Source organism: Marmota flaviventris, chromosome 6, assembly GCF_047511675.1.
Source record: "Marmota flaviventris isolate mMarFla1 chromosome 6, mMarFla1.hap1, whole genome shotgun sequence".
Lineage (NCBI taxonomy): Eukaryota > Metazoa > Chordata > Mammalia > Rodentia > Sciuridae > Marmota > Marmota flaviventris.
In genome coordinates, this window is record NC_092503.1 from 156,499,305 (window position 1) to 156,517,769 (window position 18,465).

Here is an 18,465-nt window from a genome sequence, read left to right on the forward strand (position 1 = left end):
GGAGGGGATGTTTTTCACAATGCCAGATCTGTTCTCTGCCAGGCGGGCGGCAGGACGTGATGACGCTCACTGACAGACAGATTGGTAGACAGAGGGGACTCCGTGTATCCCCACCATGCGAGGGAGCAACAGTGAGGCATACCCTGACCACCAGGTTATAATTCTTAAATCCAGCCCAGGTGAAGTATTCTTTTATCCAGGATGGGTGCAGAAAGATCTCGTCGCCTACAGCGGCATGCAGGGTGTCCAGGTACGGCTGGAAGTCCCAGGAATCCTTGTAGATCTTGGTCCCTTCTGGAGGCTCCGCGATGCCCTTGCTTAAAGACACACAGGGACAACAGTGAGGGGAGAGTGCGAGGCGGGGAAGGCAAAGGCCTCCGGAGCAGAGGCTGAGGCTGCTGGGAAGTTCCGCCTGAGCCAGGGGCAGGGTTCCTCCAGCCGGGCCTCCCTGAGGAGTCCTGTCCACGCCTCCTGCTCCTTCTCTCACCAGCCCTGAACTCAGGCACGTGAGACCCCCGAGGGCAGGGACTTCCCCACCGCTGTATGCCCTGTACCCGTGTGAGGTCTGGTGAACGGAGGCGCTTAATAAATCATTCCTAAATCAACGCATGTGTCCATCACTCTGAAATTCCTACACTCACAAAATGCACAGTGCTATTATCCCCTTCTCCAGCACCCACCACTGCCTCTGGCCGGAGCCCCCTGTCCCTTCCCCTCCTCTCCCCATCCCCATTCCAGCCTCCCCCTCCTAAGACATCCCTAAATGCCAAAGACTGCAGAGGCACCTCTCCTGTCCCCTCCAAAGGAGGCCTTAAGCTCTTACTCTCTGTGTCCTTATGCTGAGTGTTAGCACTGAGACCCGACACCAGTGGCTCTGGCTTCCCAGAAGCCCTTGGTGTGGCACCAGGCTACAAATGCAGATTCCTGGGCTCCACCTCAGATCTATGGATTCGGAACCTGCCCGGGAACCCAGGGAGCTGCATTGGAAGTCCCTGCGGCCTCTGATGTTCACTCAAGTTTGCTAACGACTGCAGCAGGATGCCTCTGGGGCTCCGGGGAGATGACGAGCCCAGTGCTGAATGACGAGAGCGCCTGGGCGCCACTGATAACCACCTCTCACGCCTGACCTGAAGAGGAGAGCCACTTCTGTCCTGGGGACTTTGGGGACATCTTGAAGAAATTTTAAGCAGGGAAGGAACAGGAATGGTTTTACAATGGAGAAAGATTCACTTGTCAGCAATGAGGACAGGAGCTTTCAAACATTTAGCCTCTAGTCCCAGCGAGAGCTGCCTCTACATCAGAATCCACGAGCCAGGGCTCTCTGGGAACAGAGGTTTCATGAAGTAATACCCTTCTTAGGTGCAGTGCCCGCGGGCCTTTGCTATTTTGTTCTGTTCTGCTCTATTCCTCCATCCCACCCCATTCTGTCCTTTAATGGAGATGCGTTTGTGGGAGGTGACACTGATTTTACAACCCCCCTCTGGTGTGGGACCTGCAGACTGAAAAATGCCTGCATGGAGCTGGATGTGGGGGTGGGGGACAGGTGCACACACAAGTCAGGGTCACTGCAGGCAGCCAGGTGAGGAGCTGTGAGCAGTGGGATTGCGGCCGAGGCCAAGATGCTGCAGAAGAAAGCTGGACGTTAAAAACTTCATGAAGGTTGACTGGGAGCTAGTTTGGGTGGAAAGCCAGCTGACGGGCAAAATGTCTGACTGACCCTCCACGCAGACGTGACAAGGCCGGGCCAGGGGTGCACGGCCCTCCCCCAGATTAGTGCACTTCTAATGCCGGGAAGAAACCTGGGCTGATGTTTGGCTCAAGGGGAGGACTTAGGTCCAGGTTTGTGCCCTCAGTGTGACCCCTGCTGTTTGTGACCTCAGTGTGACTCACACTGCCTGTTCAGAGGAGCTGCCTGTGGGCCAGGTGGTCGGCAGGGTCTGCGCTGATGGGAAGACGGGCTTTCTTGTTTGTTGTTTTTACTTATATAAAGCAACATAAATTTTGTTAGAGTCTGTAAACAAGTCTGGATGGCGCCTGGCATTTTGCCAGAGGGAGTGGTTTGTGAAGTAACGCCAGCGAGCCATTAAGTGTGGAGATTCCTGATTGGTTGACTGATGTATCTAGTTTATGCTAATTAGATAAGCTGTGTGGAATGTATAAATACTGCTCCTGTCCTGCAATAAACGGCTCCCACTCCTGCTGTATCAATCCCTACACAAGTTGTTCGTCACTCCCCGGTTATTTTGCTGCAGCCGGACTGCGGCAAAATTTGAGCTGATCCATATCAGAAAATAACTTACTCTTCACCCTTTAGTAAGGTGAAGATGAAATGTTGGAAGCAGACTGTCTTCTTTTCCCTGAGATTTGAAACATATGTATTAGTTTACTTAACTTAAATAATAAGAGCTCTAGTTTTCAAGGTGCTATGTGGATCTCATGGCATAGGAAGCTTAATAAGCAACTCAGCAGACTCCAAGACAGGAGCCTATCCAGAGTGAGAGAGAAGCCCTTTTTTTTCTCAAAGTACTGAAACACGTTTATAAAGCATTTTCATCTTCCATAAACATTCAAGACAAACCTGTCAGTTGGGTCCTTCAGCATCCTGCCCAGGTCAAGGGTGGCTCCAGGCCGTGGGGTCCACGTGAGCACATCAGAGTTTTTCTTGATAAGGTTGTTGAGTTGAGTTGGGTCATTTTTGATGTTTGTTTCCTTAATGTATCTGAGAAAGAAGGGCATTCCCATGTAAGAAGGTTTCTTCCCAGAGGCTGGTCTGACTATGACAGTGACAGAGTCCCCGCTTCTTAACAGCCACCCCCATCAGTCCACGGAAACCTGAGGGCTGGACTGGAAGGTGCGACAGACAGAGCTTGTCTCCACAATGCCTCCCGAGAGCGCCACCTCTACCCTGCTCGCTGTAGGCAGAAGGAACCTCAGGTCTAGAAAACTGGCTGGGACCTGAGTGGGCAGTCCAGCCCAGGACCCACACAGCCCCAGCAGGCACGGCTGCAGGGAGGGGCTGCCCCCAACTCCAGGCAAGTCTGAAAAGTCCCTGGTTCAAAGCCATTAAGAACCCCCCACCCTCAACACCCCTGTCCTGAGACCACACACATGCTCAGTCACAATCCATCCTGGACCCAGCTCCTACTGACCCCGGCGGGGGGGGGGAGCGCTCCCAGATCTGACACCAAACCAGGACCTCTCTCGAGAGCTGTAGCTTTTCCAACTCTGTGTCACACTGGAAGGCAACTGGTGGGGCAGGGGCAGGGAGAACGGGAGGCCAAGGCGTGGTGTGGGCAGACAGCCGGTTACGTGCTACGGCGTGGCTGCCTGGACTTGGAATGCTCAGGTGAGACAGACAAAGCACACGGAAGCATTTGTAGCTTGGAATCAATGAGCAGACATGGAGCAAAGTCGTCTCTGCACCCACAGGCGTCCAAGCCCTTCCCTTTCGGTCCCCATCAATGTCCCCCCGTGACTGAGGTCCTTCATCTAAAGGCAGGGCCACCACTCTCTCTTTCTCTTGCTGCCGTTGGACTCCCTGCCTTCAGTGTCCCATCTCGAGCCTCTTCCTAAAACACCATGTGTGGCATCACCAAATTCCACAACTTCTCGATGCTTTGCTTTCTCTAGAGCCATGACGAAATCCACGTCTAGAGGCCGAGCTCTGAAGGGCACGGTGGTGCTGAGGGTGACGTCCGCCAGCTGCTCACATACAGACTTGCTTTCAGTCGCCTCCAAAGGCAGCCTCTGGGTAGCATGTCAACCCCCTCCCTCCTCTCCAAGTCCCTGCAATCCCTCATCACATTTCTTCCCTCTGAGTTCTCATCCCTGTCCCCGTCCCTCGTCACAGGATCAGCCCTCCTGTCCTCTCCACCATACAGACATGCAACCTGGCGTCTAGTTGTGTCCCTGCTCCTCACTGGATGCCCTGTTGGCTCCCCACCCCTCCAGGGTGCAGTCCCAGACATGCCCTTCCCCTGCCCCTCACAGACCTCTATTCTCCCTGCTGGCTGCAGCCTCCTGTCCACACCTGTTCACCTTGCTGGTCTGTGACCACCCAGGAGTCCTTTGCTCACCACCACCTGTGTGCCCTTGGCCATCAGAACATTCATCACACTGTATTCAAGTGTCTCTCTTCCAGTAAACCATAACTGGGGACGGTCACTGACCTCTAGTCCCCAGCGCCTAGCACAGTCCTGCTCACTACATGGAAAGTGCTGGGCACGGTGTGCACACCTGTAGTCCCAGTGACCTGGGGGCAGCTGAGGCAGGACAATTGTGAGTTGATGGCTAACCTCAGCAATTTAGGAAGTCCCTAACCAACTTAGACCCTGTTTCAAAATAAAAATTTAAAAAAGGGTTGGGACTACAGCTCAGTGGTTAAGGGTACCAGGATTTAATCACTAGTATCACCCCCCCCAAAAAAAAAGCAATTAAAAAAAACATAAAATAAGATAAGTGATACATGACTGAGGGACAGCATTGATAAAATAAATCATTTTGGGGGGCTGGGGTTGTGGCTCAGCAGTAGAGCGCTTGTATAGCTCTTGTGAGGCCCTGGGTTCGATCCTCAGCACCACATAAAAATCAATAAAATACAGGTATTGTGTCCATACAACTAAAAAATAAATATTTTTTTAAAAAGTTTTTTTTTCAGCAAAAGTGTGAATATGGTAAAAAAAAAAAAAAATCATCTTTTAACCTTAGGCCAATCCTACTGAAGAACGTCAGGAAGGTGTGGGGCAGCTCAGTGATGTCCACGGGAAGGCTAAAGGAAGGGGACACACCAGAAAAGGCCACACGGAGTGACCGCACATGTAGCTAACTGGCTTCGAAGTGGCGAGTCGTGCTTTAAGGATGAGACAGATGAAGTCTGAAGTGGGCAGAGCACTGGTCCCAACGAGTGGTGCGGAACCTGGACTGCACGCAGCCCGCGGCTCTTACTGCGCTGTCTGTGGCCTCCAGGGGCCAGGAAGCCGGAGGCAGCCTTACCTGAAGGTGGTCATGAAACAGGCTGCAAAGGGTTTCCTGACAGCAGTAAAGTCAGATAAGCAGAGAGGCGTGGCTCTGCAGCAAGGGGGCGAACCTCTCGCCAGCACGTGGCAGCCTCTCCCTGGACGGGAAACCCATCTCAAAGTGGATTTTGTGAAGCAGGTGGTAGCTGCTCATAAAGTCACTCTGTGAGGGCCTGAGTCATGAGTTCACTCAGGATCCCATAAACTCTAATCAATGGGATCATAAAAGCAAAGTTCAAACATCTATACAGTTTTATGTAGCATTTCAAATAATAAAACTATGCTCCAAATCCTACTCAATGGGTAGATATCTTCTGTTGTTTCTACGAGAGATTGTGAATTCCATAAAATGTGCAAATACCAACTTATGGCCTCACAGATATGATTTAAGTATATTAGCTTCACCTACCATGGCTTAATGGGAGGCCTCCTTAGGAACTGTTCATCTTTTTTGCTCTTTAATTTCCATGTTTCCTGAGAGGCAGTTATTTGAATGGGGCCGGGGGGTGGGGCTCACTCCTATGGCTTCAACGCACAGTTCTCCTTGAGCTTCCCTCTGTAATCAGATGCCCCAAGCCCTAACTCCTGTGCACAGCCTGTTCTCCAACCCCTGGCTTTGCCCTTTCCAGGATGTTGTATGAACAGAGTCAAGTGGAGGGCAACCTTTGGAGACTGGCTTCTGCCATCCGTGGTGCCCAAGAGGCACCTGTGCCCTGTACACAGAGGTTGCTCTTACACTGACTGAAGCCCCTGCATGTTGACCCACCCACCTGCTGAAGGTCAGCTGGGACAATGTGTTGACTAGGAATAAAGCTGCTATTCATGTTTTTGCATAGCATTTGGTAAATAAAGATTAAATAGCTTTAGAGTAAATACCCGGGGGTGGAATTCCTAGATCGTGATGCAAGGTTACCTTTAAAGAAGCTGCTAACCCCTTTTCCAGCTTGCTAACAGTGGTAAGTGTGTGTTCCTGTCACTCTGTGTCCTTGCCAGGACTTGGCATTGTGGATTTTCCAGAAGGCTATTAATTCTAATAGTCAGGGGCACTGTGGTGTTGACTTGCCTTCCCTGATGGTTGGTGCCTGTGAGCATCTTTTCATAGCTAATTTACCATCCATAGATCCTCTTTGGTAAAGTGTCTGCTAAAACATTTTGCCCATTTTTTACTTTCTTACTTCTTATTTTTAAAAATTATTATTTGAAGTTGTGGTCTTACTGCTGAGTATTAAGAATGTATCATGTACTGTGAACACTAGTTTGGTAATATATTCTGTCTGTAGTTGGCCTTTCTGTTCTTTTGAGTTTCCTTTATACATCAAGATTTATTAATTTTTATAATGTTCTGTTAATTTTTTTGTCATGCTTTCAATGTCATATCTAAGAAGTATCTAACTCATGGTCATAAAGATTTTCTTCTACAAGTCTTACAGTTTTATAAAATTTACATACATGCCTATGATTCATCTCTACTTTTTGTATATATGGTGTGAGGTTTAGAGGTTCTCTTTGCAGATCCTTGTGAAATTGCTCAAATAACATTTATTAAAGACTTTCCTTTCTCCAAGAGATTGCTTTTTTTGCATCTGTATTTCCCCAAATTGTACCTTTGTCAGAATCAGTTGGCCGTGCTTTGTGGATCATTTCTGGATTCCCTGCTCTGTCCTGTTCTGTGTGTGTCTAGCCCGTCACCAACACCACCTGATCTTGATTTCCATAGCTTTACAGTTTATCCTAGAATTGGATGGCATGCATCCTCCAGCTTAGTTTTGTGTTGACAGAATTGTTTTGACTAGTCTAGTTTCGTTGCCTTTTCTGAGACTGTCTATACCCACACAATATCCTACAAATCAAAAACTATAGCAAGATTTCTTCTCACTCCAATCAGAATGGCAATTACACATCAATGTGTTTAGCTGTGCAATTCACAATAGCCAAGTAATGGAACCAACCCAGGTGCTCTCCAACAGACAAACGGATAAAGAAAATGTGGAATGTAGACACAATGGAGTTCTACACAACCATAAAAAAGAATGAGATTATGGCGTAAATGGATGAAACTGGAGAATATCATGCCAAGTGAAATAGGCCAGACCCAGAAAGTCAGAGGTTGAATGTCTCTCTCCTGTGTGGAAGCCAGAAAGAAAAAAAGCAGGAAAGGGGAACCAATCCTATGAAAAGAAAAGAGAGACCAGTGGGAATTGAGGAGGAGTGAGAAGGGACGGGAAAGGGAGAAATGGCAGAATGAAATTGCCTCAAACTATCTTTTGTACATACATGAACATACCACAGTGAGTTCCACACTTATAAAAACTATAAATAAATAGAAGACAGACCCACAGAATAGAGGAGAGGGAACAGGGGGAGGGAAAGGGGAAGTACTGGGGACTGATGATTTAGGGCAAATTATATCCCATGCTTGTATAATTGCCAAAATAAACCCCAATACCATGGATAACTACATAACTACTACTAGTTTTTTAAATCAGTGTTATTTTATGCTCAAAAGTTGGTTAGAGCTGGACACGGTGGTGCACACCTATAATCCCAGCGGCTTGGGAGGCCGAGACAGGAGAACTGTGAGTTCAAAGCCAGCCTCAGCAACTGTGAGGTGCTAAGCAACTCAGTGAGACCCTGTCTCTAAATAAAATACAAAAATAGGGCTGGGGATGTGGCTCAGTGGTTGAGTGCCCCTGAGTTCAATCCTCAGTACCATTTAAAAAAAATAAAAAAGGTGGTCAGAATTTGCAACATACAATGTTGGTGTGAAGTTTCCAGTTTGGGAATGTTTAAAATAATTACTTTATCTAGTAGATACAGACTGCTTCTTGTTGGAGATTTGGAGGTTCATGGCTTTTAAGGGATTTGCCTATTTCCCCCCAGCTCTTGCATTGGTGGACAGAGGCACTCATGGTATTTATCAGTATTTTCACGGCTCTGGGGTCGTGGAGATCTCCGCTCTCACAGTCACCTCTTCTTGTTTTCCTGGTCAGTTGAACTAGAAGTTTATTGTCTTACTCACCTTTCCAAAGAATCCGGCTTAAGTTTCATTGTTTTTCTGTATTTAATTTCATTGACATCTGCTCTTACATTTATCATCTCCTTTTTTATGGCTTTGAGTTTATTTTGCTCTTCTTTTAGAAGGTAAAAGCTTAGATTGTTGACTTGATACTTTTCCTCTTTTAGAATGTAAATATTTAAGGCTGTAAATTTCTCTGTGAACACTACTTTATCTGTATGTCACATGTCTTTATTGACTGACTGACTGATTGATTGATTGAGACAGGTCTCACTCTGTTGCCTGGGCTGACCTTGGATCCTGGGCTCCAGTCATCCTCCTGCCTCTGACTCTGGAGTAGCTGGGATGGCAGGTGGCATGAATCTGCCCCTGGTGTGTATCCCACAAATATTTTTTTTCTTATTTTTTTCACATCAAAATGTTTTGTAGCTTCCTATCAGACTGACTCTTTGGTCCATGGATTTACTTAGAAGTTGTTTAATTTTCAAGTGTTTGGAGATTCCCCAGTGGCCTTCTCTTGATTTCCAGTGTGGTTCCAAAATGATTAGAGAGCATACATTATACTTGGTTAAGGTTTATTTTATGGCCCATGAGATGGATTCTCTTGGCGAATATATATCCTTGAAAAGTATGCGTCTTCTGCTCTTTTGGAGTGAGTTCTTCATAATTGTCAATCAGATCCAGTTTTCTATGTCCCTGTGATTTCCTGTTTCTTGTTCTAACAATAACTAAGAAAAGAATGTTGACGTCTAGTAGTAATTGTGGGTTTCCACCTCTGTACTCAGTTCTACCAGTTTTGTTTCATGTACTTGAAGTTCTGCTTTTCAGCACAAGCACGTTTATGCCTGTCACAGCTCTCTAGAGGATGCACCTTTGGTGCATTGACCCTCGCTGTGTCCCTCGAACGCCTGGTGCTTTTCTTCTCTGGAGGCTGAATCTTCTGATGCTAGCAATCCAGCTTCCTGTGGATCAGGGTTGACATGGTGTAACTTCCCCATCATTTCACTTTAACTCACCTACTTTGCTATGTTTAAAATGGGTTCCTTATAGAGAGCATGGGGCTGGGTCTTGTTCTTTTATCCATTATTACAATTTTTCAATATCCAATATTACAATATCCAATTTTGGGGGCAAATTTTTAAAAAGAAACACTTTATCCTATCTCAACATTTCACTGGTCATCAGATGGATTTTTGTTCTGCGTGGTGCTGAGTGGGGTCACTAGGTGTTACTCTATTTGTGGCAGGGCTTCTCTAGAACACCCCCAAGGGCATCACTCCCATGTCTGTAAATCCTTTTATTTAATGTAATTATTGCTATTTGGGGGTTTATGTCTACCATTTTTTTTTTAACTTGCTTTCTATTTTCTTTGTTCTTCATTCTTCTGTTTCCCCTTTCCTTCTTTTCTGTTATTTACATATTTTTTGGTATTCTATTTAGTCTGCCTATTATGTGTTTTTACTGTATCTTGTGGTGTAGCTTTTATAGTTGCTGCTCTGGGGATTAAACATTCATATTTAACTTTCCACAGTCTACTTAGCATCTACATTTTACCAATTGGCGCTGGATGGAGATGTGATACAGGACCCTTGATGCAGTATTTTAATTATCACATGTATCACATCTACTGTGTGAATTGTCATAACAAAGTACCACAGACGGTGATGCTTAAAAACAAATTCAAACAAACAGAAAAGTTCTGTATCATAGTTCTGGAGGCTAGAAATGAAATGGTGCTAGCTGTGAGAGAAAGACCTGCTTCCCGCATCTCCTTTTAGACAGCTTCTCCCTGTTTCTTCACATCATCTGCCCTTCATATGTGTTTCTCTGTCCAGATTTTTCCATTATGAGGACACTAGCTAACTGTATTGGGGCCCACCCTAATGATTCCATTTTAACTTGGTTACCTCCCAAGTCTTTCTAAAAACCACACCTGCTTCTGGGATCAGTTGGTGAGAGGTTAGAGAGAGAAAAACAGCAACAGGCATCTCTCCCCCTCTTGGAGCCAAAATTACCTGAACTGAGAGAAGGGCTCCCTGCCCTTGCAGTTTCAGGTACCTGCACGATGACTGCAGGCGCTCCTGCCAATGCTGCTGGGTTGATTGCCTGGGAATGGACGGGAGAAGATGGAAAAAACAAACCCCCACACCCAGAAGACTTCCCTACCTTTCAGTTCCCACCAGGGCGTGGTGCCAGATTCAGGCTGTCCTTGAATACAGCTGGGAGACACGGTGCTCTTTTAAAATGGGGGAATTACGGCTGATTCATTGGTACTTCAAATTCTCACTTCCTCCCCAGATCTGCCTGCTACCACCTGCTGTTCAGAGTCCTCAGGGGCCTGCTCCATGCCTCTGTATGGTTGCCCTCGGTGACGGAGACCAGGTGGTGTGAGCTGTTTGCCTTGGCAGAAACGAACACCTGTTTGCCCTGCTCGGTTGCAGGGCAGAGGGACGGGAGACCTGGGGGTCTCATCCAGTGCCTGCTGCCTCTCCTGGTGACCATCCCTCTGCCAAGCTGAAATGCTCAACGTCATTTCTCCATCTCAGAACTGGCTTTCAGAAAACCTGCATTCAATCCTTTGCTCTGAACTATTAAGTACACAATCAAGAGAGGGAAAGAAAGGAAGGCTGTAGAAAATGATGTTTTTAGAGAACCTTCCATGTGCCAGGCAAGGCAGCGCACATTCATGACCTTATCATTCTCAAAATAACCTTTTTTTTTTAATTTTTTTTTTTTTGGTTACAGGTGGACACTGTATCTTTATTTTGTTTATTTATTTTTATGTGGTGCTGAGAATTGAAACCAGCACCTCACGTGTGCAAGGCAAGCTCTCTGCCACTGAGCCACAATCCCAGCCCCCAAAATAACCCTTTAAAATCATTCTTATGCTCACAGAAAATGGAATCAAGTTGGTCCCACTGTTAGTAAGCAGGAGAATACAGACCCAGGTGGAATGCAGTGCAGATCCCAATTCTGGCCTCCCCTCTTTGCAGACCTATGACCTGCACTCTGCCGAGCACCTCACACTTGTCTTCCATCTCTCTCCTTAGTCCCCATGCTTTGTGATGTGGCAGCTGTGAGTGGCTCTAGGGTCTCTCCTGAACCCCTTTCTGAAGCCTTAAGGACAGAATCGATATCCAGCTGGCAGGCACTGCAGAAGTCGACATTTGAAGTCATTTTGTGCCAGCTGGTTAAAGTCTGCCTCCCTGAGCCACCCCAGCCACCTGCCCTCGCCACCCCCGGACCTCCTGCCCTCTCCAGATTCCTACAACTCCAGGACTGAGGCTTGGGAACCTCCCTCCAGGATCCCATCAACTCTTCCTGACATCCACATGATCAGCATCCACGCCCCACTGGCGGGTCACTGGGCTGGCCCCTCTGCTCAGAAGATGTCTTTGGACCATAGCTATGTCATCTTTTCCAAGGGGAATTGAAAACTTATTTTTGTCAACTGACTGCCATTTAACTCCACATTGAGTTGAGCGAGAGACACACTTAACTACAGAGGACTCCTGGTTCCCTTAGGAAACTGGAGAGCCTCACCCAGTGTCCCGGGCCAGCACCTTCGAGCGTCTGGGAAACACATGCTGAGCCTGCATCCCGCACCCCGAGGTTCCCCCCCCCCCCCGCGTCTCTTGTTGCTCCCTCTGCTAGTCCTGCCGTGCCTCCTCCACTTGAATCCCTCACAGCTAAGCTGCACAGAGACTGTCGCCTGTGTGACACAGAGCTCTTAAATTTCACCCCTTCTTTACGGCAGTTTCCAAGGGAAAACTGCTCTTGACATATTTTTGAGATTGAACAGGTTTCAGTGGGAGCACACTCCTTAAACTCGCATCCAGGATTATCCACAATCCCAAAAGATTTTTTTTTTTATAACTTTCAAACTTCATCATAGGAGTTTGCCTAGGAAAAAGAGTATATATGATTTTTTTTTTCAAATAGAAACTAGGACCACCGATCTCGTGACTTAGAAATGCAATAATGTTCCAAGGGACTGGATCTGGGTTATAGAGAAGACAATTAAGGATAATTAAATATCCAGAGTATACAAAGAACTCAAAAAATTAGACAATAAGAGAACAAACAACCCAATCAACAAATGGGCCAAGGACCTGAACAGACACTTCTCAGAGGAGGACATACAGTCAATCAACAAGTACATGAAAAAATGCTCACCATCTCTAGCAGTCAGAGAAATGCAAATCAAAACCACCCTAAGATACCATCTCACTCCAGTAAGATTGGCAGCCATTAGGAAGTCAAACAACAACAAGTGCTGGCGAGGATGTGGGGAAAAGGGTACACTTGTACATTGCTGGTGGGACTGCAGATTGGTGCAGCCAATTTGGAAAGCAGTATGGAGATTTCTTGGAAAGCTGGGAATGGAGCCACCATTTGACCCAGCTATTCCCCTTCTTGGTCTATTCCCTAAAGACCTAAAAAGAGCATGCTACAGGGACACTGCTACATCGATGTTCATAGCAGCACAGTTCACAATAGCAAGACTGTGGAACCAACCTAGATGCCCTTCAATAGACGAATGGATAAAAAAAGTGTGGCATTTATACACAATGGAGTATTACTCTGCATTAAAAAAATGACAAAATCATAGAATTTACAGGGAAATGGATGGCATTAGAGCAGATTATGCTAAGTGAAGCTAGCCAATCCCTAAAAAACAAATGCCAAATGTCTTCTTTGATATAAGGAGAGTAACTAAGATCAGAGTAGGGACGAAGAGCAGGAGAAGAAGATTAACATTTAACAGGGATGAGAGGTGGGAGGGAAAGGGAGAGAGAAGGGAAATTGCATGGTAATGGAAGGAGACCCTCAGGGTTATACAGTGGAGGGGGTAGAGAGAGAGGAGGGGAGGGGAGGGGAGAGGTGGGGAGGGGGGAGGGTGGAGGATGGGAAAGGCAGCGGAGCACAACAGACACTAGTATGGCAATATGTAAATCAATGGATGTGTAACTGATGTGATTCTGCAATCTGTGTATGGGGTGAAGGTGGGAGTTCATAACCCACTTGAATCAAAGTGTGGAATATGATATGTCAAGAAATTTGTAATGTTTTGAACAACCCACAATAAAAAATTAAAAAAAAATAAATAAAAGCAAAGGATTTCTTTACAGTTCTCACAGGTGAAAGCCATGAGCTGAGTTCCTATTTACAAACTCACTCCACAACCCATGAACCAACCAAGCTTCCACGGTCCCTCACTGAGAGCTGCCAGGGCCCTGCTCGTAGCACTCGCACCTAATGTGATGCAAGGCAGTGACGCTGAGCCTCCTTCTGACTCCTGACTAATCAGGTGGTCAGAAGCAGCAGATCCAAAAGCAGAATGGGGAGGTGCAGGGATTTGTCCCAGCAGGAAGAATGACAACTTCTTGGCAAGACCACGAGAAGGACACTTAGCGTCTCTCTGCCTGGGGCTGCTGATGCTGGGGCAAACACCCCGTGGACAGTGTTCTGCTACAGTAGCTTCCGTGGATCTTGGGGACAGCAGACTGTCACAGCAGATCCTAAAACCCTGAGGTGATGATAATGCAAAAAAGTTAAGAAGAGACACATTTTGGCCTAAGGCGCTTTCCAAGAAGATGATTCTACCAAAATCAAAAATTTCCATATCTAGAGAAACAAACTCCAGCTATCCAGGAAACTCTGCCACCCAGCATGGCTCATTATCCACAATGACCACGTTCTGGAAGAACTATCGAGGACACTGAGAGAATGGAAGGGAAGTGTTCTCGACACAGGAAGGATGACAGTGTGAGGCATTTCAAGCCAACCAGCTAGACTGTCATTCTGCATGTATATAAACAGCCTGAGACATCATTACATGATAAATATATATGATTTTATCTGTCAATTAAAAAATAGTTCAAACTTTTAATGAGATTTTGGACATTCTTTTTTCCAATACCAAGTCTTTGGAATCCAATGTGTATTTCAAACTTATATCTCGGTTCAGGTACTAAATTTTCATCAGAAAAACTTTATCTGTATTCATATTTAATAAAATTTATAATTTAAAAAGTAGAATCACATGCTCAAGTTGTTATAAACTTAAATTTTTCTAATAACAGAATTAACCATCAAAAATTCATCTTTATGTAATTCCAACCTAGATTGACAAAACTGGCTTGTTTTTTAGAAGAATTAATTTGATTTTGAAGAAAAAGCATGTCTAGCTTCAAAACTGTGTCTATCTGCTGGACACGCTGGCATACACCTGTAATCCCAGCAACTCGGGAGGCCAGGGCAGGAGGATTGCAAGTTTGAGGCCAGTCTCAGTAATTCAGTAAGACATGGTCTCAAAAAATAAAAAGGAAAGTGATGGAGATCAGTGGTAGAGTATCCCTGGGCTCAATCCCCAGTATAAAGAACAACACCACCAAATATATCTATCCAAGTTTAGGGAGTTCACAAACTTTTGTAGCAACTTGTTAATATTAATACTGACTTCATAAATCATTCATAAATCATTAAGCAACTCTAAATACAACATAACATTCTTCAAATTCTACTTGCAATTTTTCAGTGAACTGTAATGTTGTCCAATTAAAATAAAACTATCTGCATATTTAATTTAGAAAAATATGTACAGCTATAATATTGATTTGTGTCATGAAACGTTTCCATTTTAACACAAAAACTCATTATGGGTTGAATTAGGTTCCCCTCCAAACAGATTCGTTGGTGTGCTAACCCCCAGTCCCTCAGAAGTGACCCTTCCAGAGAGGTAGAAACTCCACAGAGGTGGTCAAGGTAAGCTGAGGCCATGAGTGGACCTTGACCCAGCACAACTGGTGCCCTGATAGCACAGATATGTGCAGGCAAGGCCACCTGCAGACAGCGTGGGGAAGCCTGGGGCAGCTCCTCCCCAGCAACCGCAGAGGCCTGACCACCGCACCTGGACTTCAGAGTCTCAGCTCTATATCCGTGAGACCACTTGCTGGTGGTGTCCTAAGCTGCCCTACAGTACGTGGCAAGTTTTAAACAGCAGCCCTAGGAAACTAGCACCATCCTTACAGAACCAGTCACAAAGAAGCCTTGCCTCTCACCACACCTTCAAATCAAGCTGTTCCATGATGAGAAAATGTAACCACACTGCCTGGTTTTGTCTTTGATTCCTGAGTATTTGCCAAGCATTTCTTTTGCGTCAGGAATCCAATCAACAGTGTAGGTCTTCCCTGACTTAACCAACGTGCTTTGGCAAAATGCACGAGATTGGAAAATTCAATCTTTCCATAAATTGGTGATGTTCATAACATTTGAAGAATTCATGTTGCCTCAAGAGAAATCACATCACATCCCAGGATATGAGAACGTAGCCTCACGACACAATTCTATTCTGAGGTGCAGGGGGCACAGAGAAGGCTCTGGAGCCAGGCAAACCAGGGTGTGCTGCTCAGCGCCACTCTCCAACAGGGTGGCTGGGGCACGTCCCTTGCCTCTGTTCAGACTCCTGATCTGCAGAACAGGCACATGCCACCTTCTTCACAGGGTCATCAGGGGGCTAATTTAGATGGCTTGGCTAACAGCCCCCTGTTCACTTCTTGGCATGCCCTCAATAAATGCCTTGCTCTTCCCTTGGGGATCTCTGAGGGTCCCTCTCCGAGCTTACTTGGGTGTCTTCTGCCTCGTGCTCCCTGTTCTCTGGCAGCTGTTTAACCAGCTCAGGGCGCCTCCCCTCCCCTCCTCTCTCCCCTTCCCATTGCATTCCAGCACAGTCACCCCCTCCAGCATGCGTGAACTTGTGTGTAAAAACCGTTCGAAGTGTCCAGCCATACTTGTCTGATGGGTGGGACTCCACAAAATACCCAGCGAAGGGACAATAGATTCGGGGCTGCAGGTCCTTCACCAGCTGAGCCTTGTAGTTCAGGAGCTTCTTCCTCTCTGTCTTAATGAACTGGGCTTTCCACTCCTCTGCAATGACAGTATTTGGGTTAGAGTCTCCTCTGTTCAGAAACCACAGAAAAGTGGATGCTCTGGTAAGCTGGAGCTTGTTCAGAAGGAAGATTGACAACTAGAGCAGAATAAAGCTTTGAGGCACTGGGTCTTCTCCTTGATAGGGGTAATTTTGGGATCCCTAGCTAAATACATAGGTCAGCATGTATAGTCACACCTTGCGTGTGAGCACATTTTAAAGGCACTTAATTCTAACTTTACTAACACATAAATGATTATTACCATACTTTTAGTGTATTATAAAAGTATAATAAAAGTATTATAAAGCCTATTTATCATGACTTTACAATGCAAGCAATTAAGAGTATAAATGCTGAATCAGATTTAGGATCAAGGTCCTGCCCCACCATACACTGGTTGTGCAATATTGGGTTAAACTATCTATTTTCTCAACATAGGCTTCTTCCTCTGTAACCGGAATCCTGATGTCTACTTCACAAGATTGTCATTTACCAATCCATTCTCTCAATCAATATCTGTTGTGCACCTACTATGGGCTAGAAGTGGTTGTAGGCACTGGGAATACAATAGTGAACAGGACCAGGCAGGTGCCTGCTCTCGGGAGCATTTGCTCTAGTGAGAGAAGCAAATAAAAAAAGTCTTTACAGAGAGTTAGGTGCTAGGAAGAAATTAAAACTGGGCCAGAGGACAGAGGATGTCTGGGGCAAGTGGGTGGGAAGGAGGGTCTTTAGGCAGGGTGGTCAGGGAACCAATGGCCATTGAGATTGGACATAAAGTTGGCAGTCACGCCGTTTGTGGGCAGGAGGACCCCAGGCAGGGGAAAGAACCAATGCAAAGCCCTGGCAGGAGGGCATTTGGAAAGCCAAGGGTGAGGAACAGAAGGAAGGGCGGCTGGGAGACAGCAGGCTTCGGGAGACGGGCGGGAGAGTGAGCTGGGGATTAGGCAGGACCAGAGTGTGCAGGGCCAAGGGTCAGAGAGCCGTTACTATGTTATTGCCATGACATTTGATAAAGATAAGAACAAAAGAAAAACAGTAGCTACCCATAACCCAGATACAGGCACTGATAGTATTTCTGTCTCCTCCAGCTCCTCCCGGATGCTGATGCCTGCACACACACTCACACAGACAGGCACAGTGCTGGTTAACCCGGAATGAGTGCCTCCCTAGCACACTGTGAGTTCCCAGGGCCAGAAGCCTCCCTGTCTTCCCTGATTTCGCATCCTGCAGGCCGTGAAGCCGACTGCAGATGGAAGCAGGGGCGCGGGAGAGGCTACTTCATTCTGCAAGGAGGGCATTTCCTGCCACATTGTCAGACAGGGATCGTTACTAACATGGTGATCCACTAATCAGAAGTAGTGAGCACTCAGATGCTGAGGTCGAGGATACCTAATGAAAGAAACATACCACTTACACATTTTCCTCATGCTAAGCCATGCTCTGTTCTTGCAGTGCTCTGAGTAAAAGGGCTCCTATCTGGGATCCCACAATTTAGAGGGCTCCTTCTGTCCATGCCCCTCCCTGCTGAGTTTACACAGGAACAACAGGACTTGCCACCTGAGCTGTTTTGGATCATATTCCAAGGGCATTTAAGCCTGGGCACCAGTCTCACACCTTCTCCATTCTGCTGGGTTCCAGAAACCCCGTTCAATCTTTCTCTTAGCTCTTCCCTGTCCTGCATCTGATCTTGGTGTCCCTTTCATGTACCATCATCAGATTCTGAGCTGGGAGCATCAGTTTGCAACATATGTGGCTGTAAGTCTGGTTTCCCTGGAAGGCTGCAAATTTCTTGCAGGGAGGAAGCACATCTCCATTATCTTTGTACTTATTCTCACATCACTGAGCAAAGGGCCATGCCTGATGTTTGGTATCTCATTGATACAAAATATTACCAGTGAATTTTCCACCGCTGAAGGTCATTGGAAAGCCTGATGCTCCTCCAGCAAAATCACTCATCATCAGAGCAGCGTTCACGGGCAGCCTTCCCCCATTGGGTCTGGTGCAGTCCACGGTGTTGAGTATCTTGTGACCTGTGGAAAGAGAACACATGTCCAGGTGGAATCTCAAACAGCACAGCTAGAGTTCCCACGCCAGCAGTCTTCTAGGTACGCTCTACAATCTGACTTATTTTACTATAGAATTGGTTACATTCAAGGAAAAAAAGAAGAAAATTGCAAAATATAAAGACTTCAGTAGCATACTCTAAATTTTCAAGTGAATCACTGCATTTGATTGGGTAGAGTCTGGTGTCTCAGGAAGATAATTAGATTGATTCCACTCTGGGTCGCAGATATATCACCCGTCTCAACCAACTCTCTCCAGACATTAAGCCGAAAGGATGCAAAGAAGGAAGAAAGACCCGATCATCACGAATCCTTCTATCTTTTGCAAATTCTATGCAAAGTTCAAACTTAAGTCATTATCAAGGCAGGAGGACCATGTTCTCATAAGAAAGTCCAAAGTGTATGATTGGATTTCTTAATGAAATTTTGAGATGAAAGTA

The 18,465-nt window shown here is 46.2% G+C and overlaps 1 protein-coding gene across 8 annotated transcripts in view; it reads right to left on the bottom strand.

The window, feature by feature from the left end:
• The window catches only part of LOC114102657 (cytidine monophosphate-N-acetylneuraminic acid hydroxylase), a 75,108-nt gene that overhangs the window by 10,649 nt on the left and 45,994 nt on the right, over positions 1-18,465 (bottom strand). For all 8 annotated transcript variants that reach the window (XR_003584556.2, XR_003584555.2, XM_027948128.2 and 5 more), the window contains exons 8-11: positions 17,855-17,992; positions 15,825-15,960; positions 2,579-2,719; positions 143-317 (exon numbers count right to left, since the gene is read on the bottom strand). Coding sequence is in view for 6 of the 8 variants with exons in the window: in XM_027948128.2 (XP_027803929.2) it covers positions 143-317; positions 2,579-2,719; positions 15,825-15,960; positions 17,855-17,992 (590 nt within the window). In the remaining 2 variants the exon portion in view is untranslated. The remainder of the gene's footprint in view (positions 1-142; positions 318-2,578; positions 2,720-15,824; positions 15,961-17,854; positions 17,993-18,465) is intronic.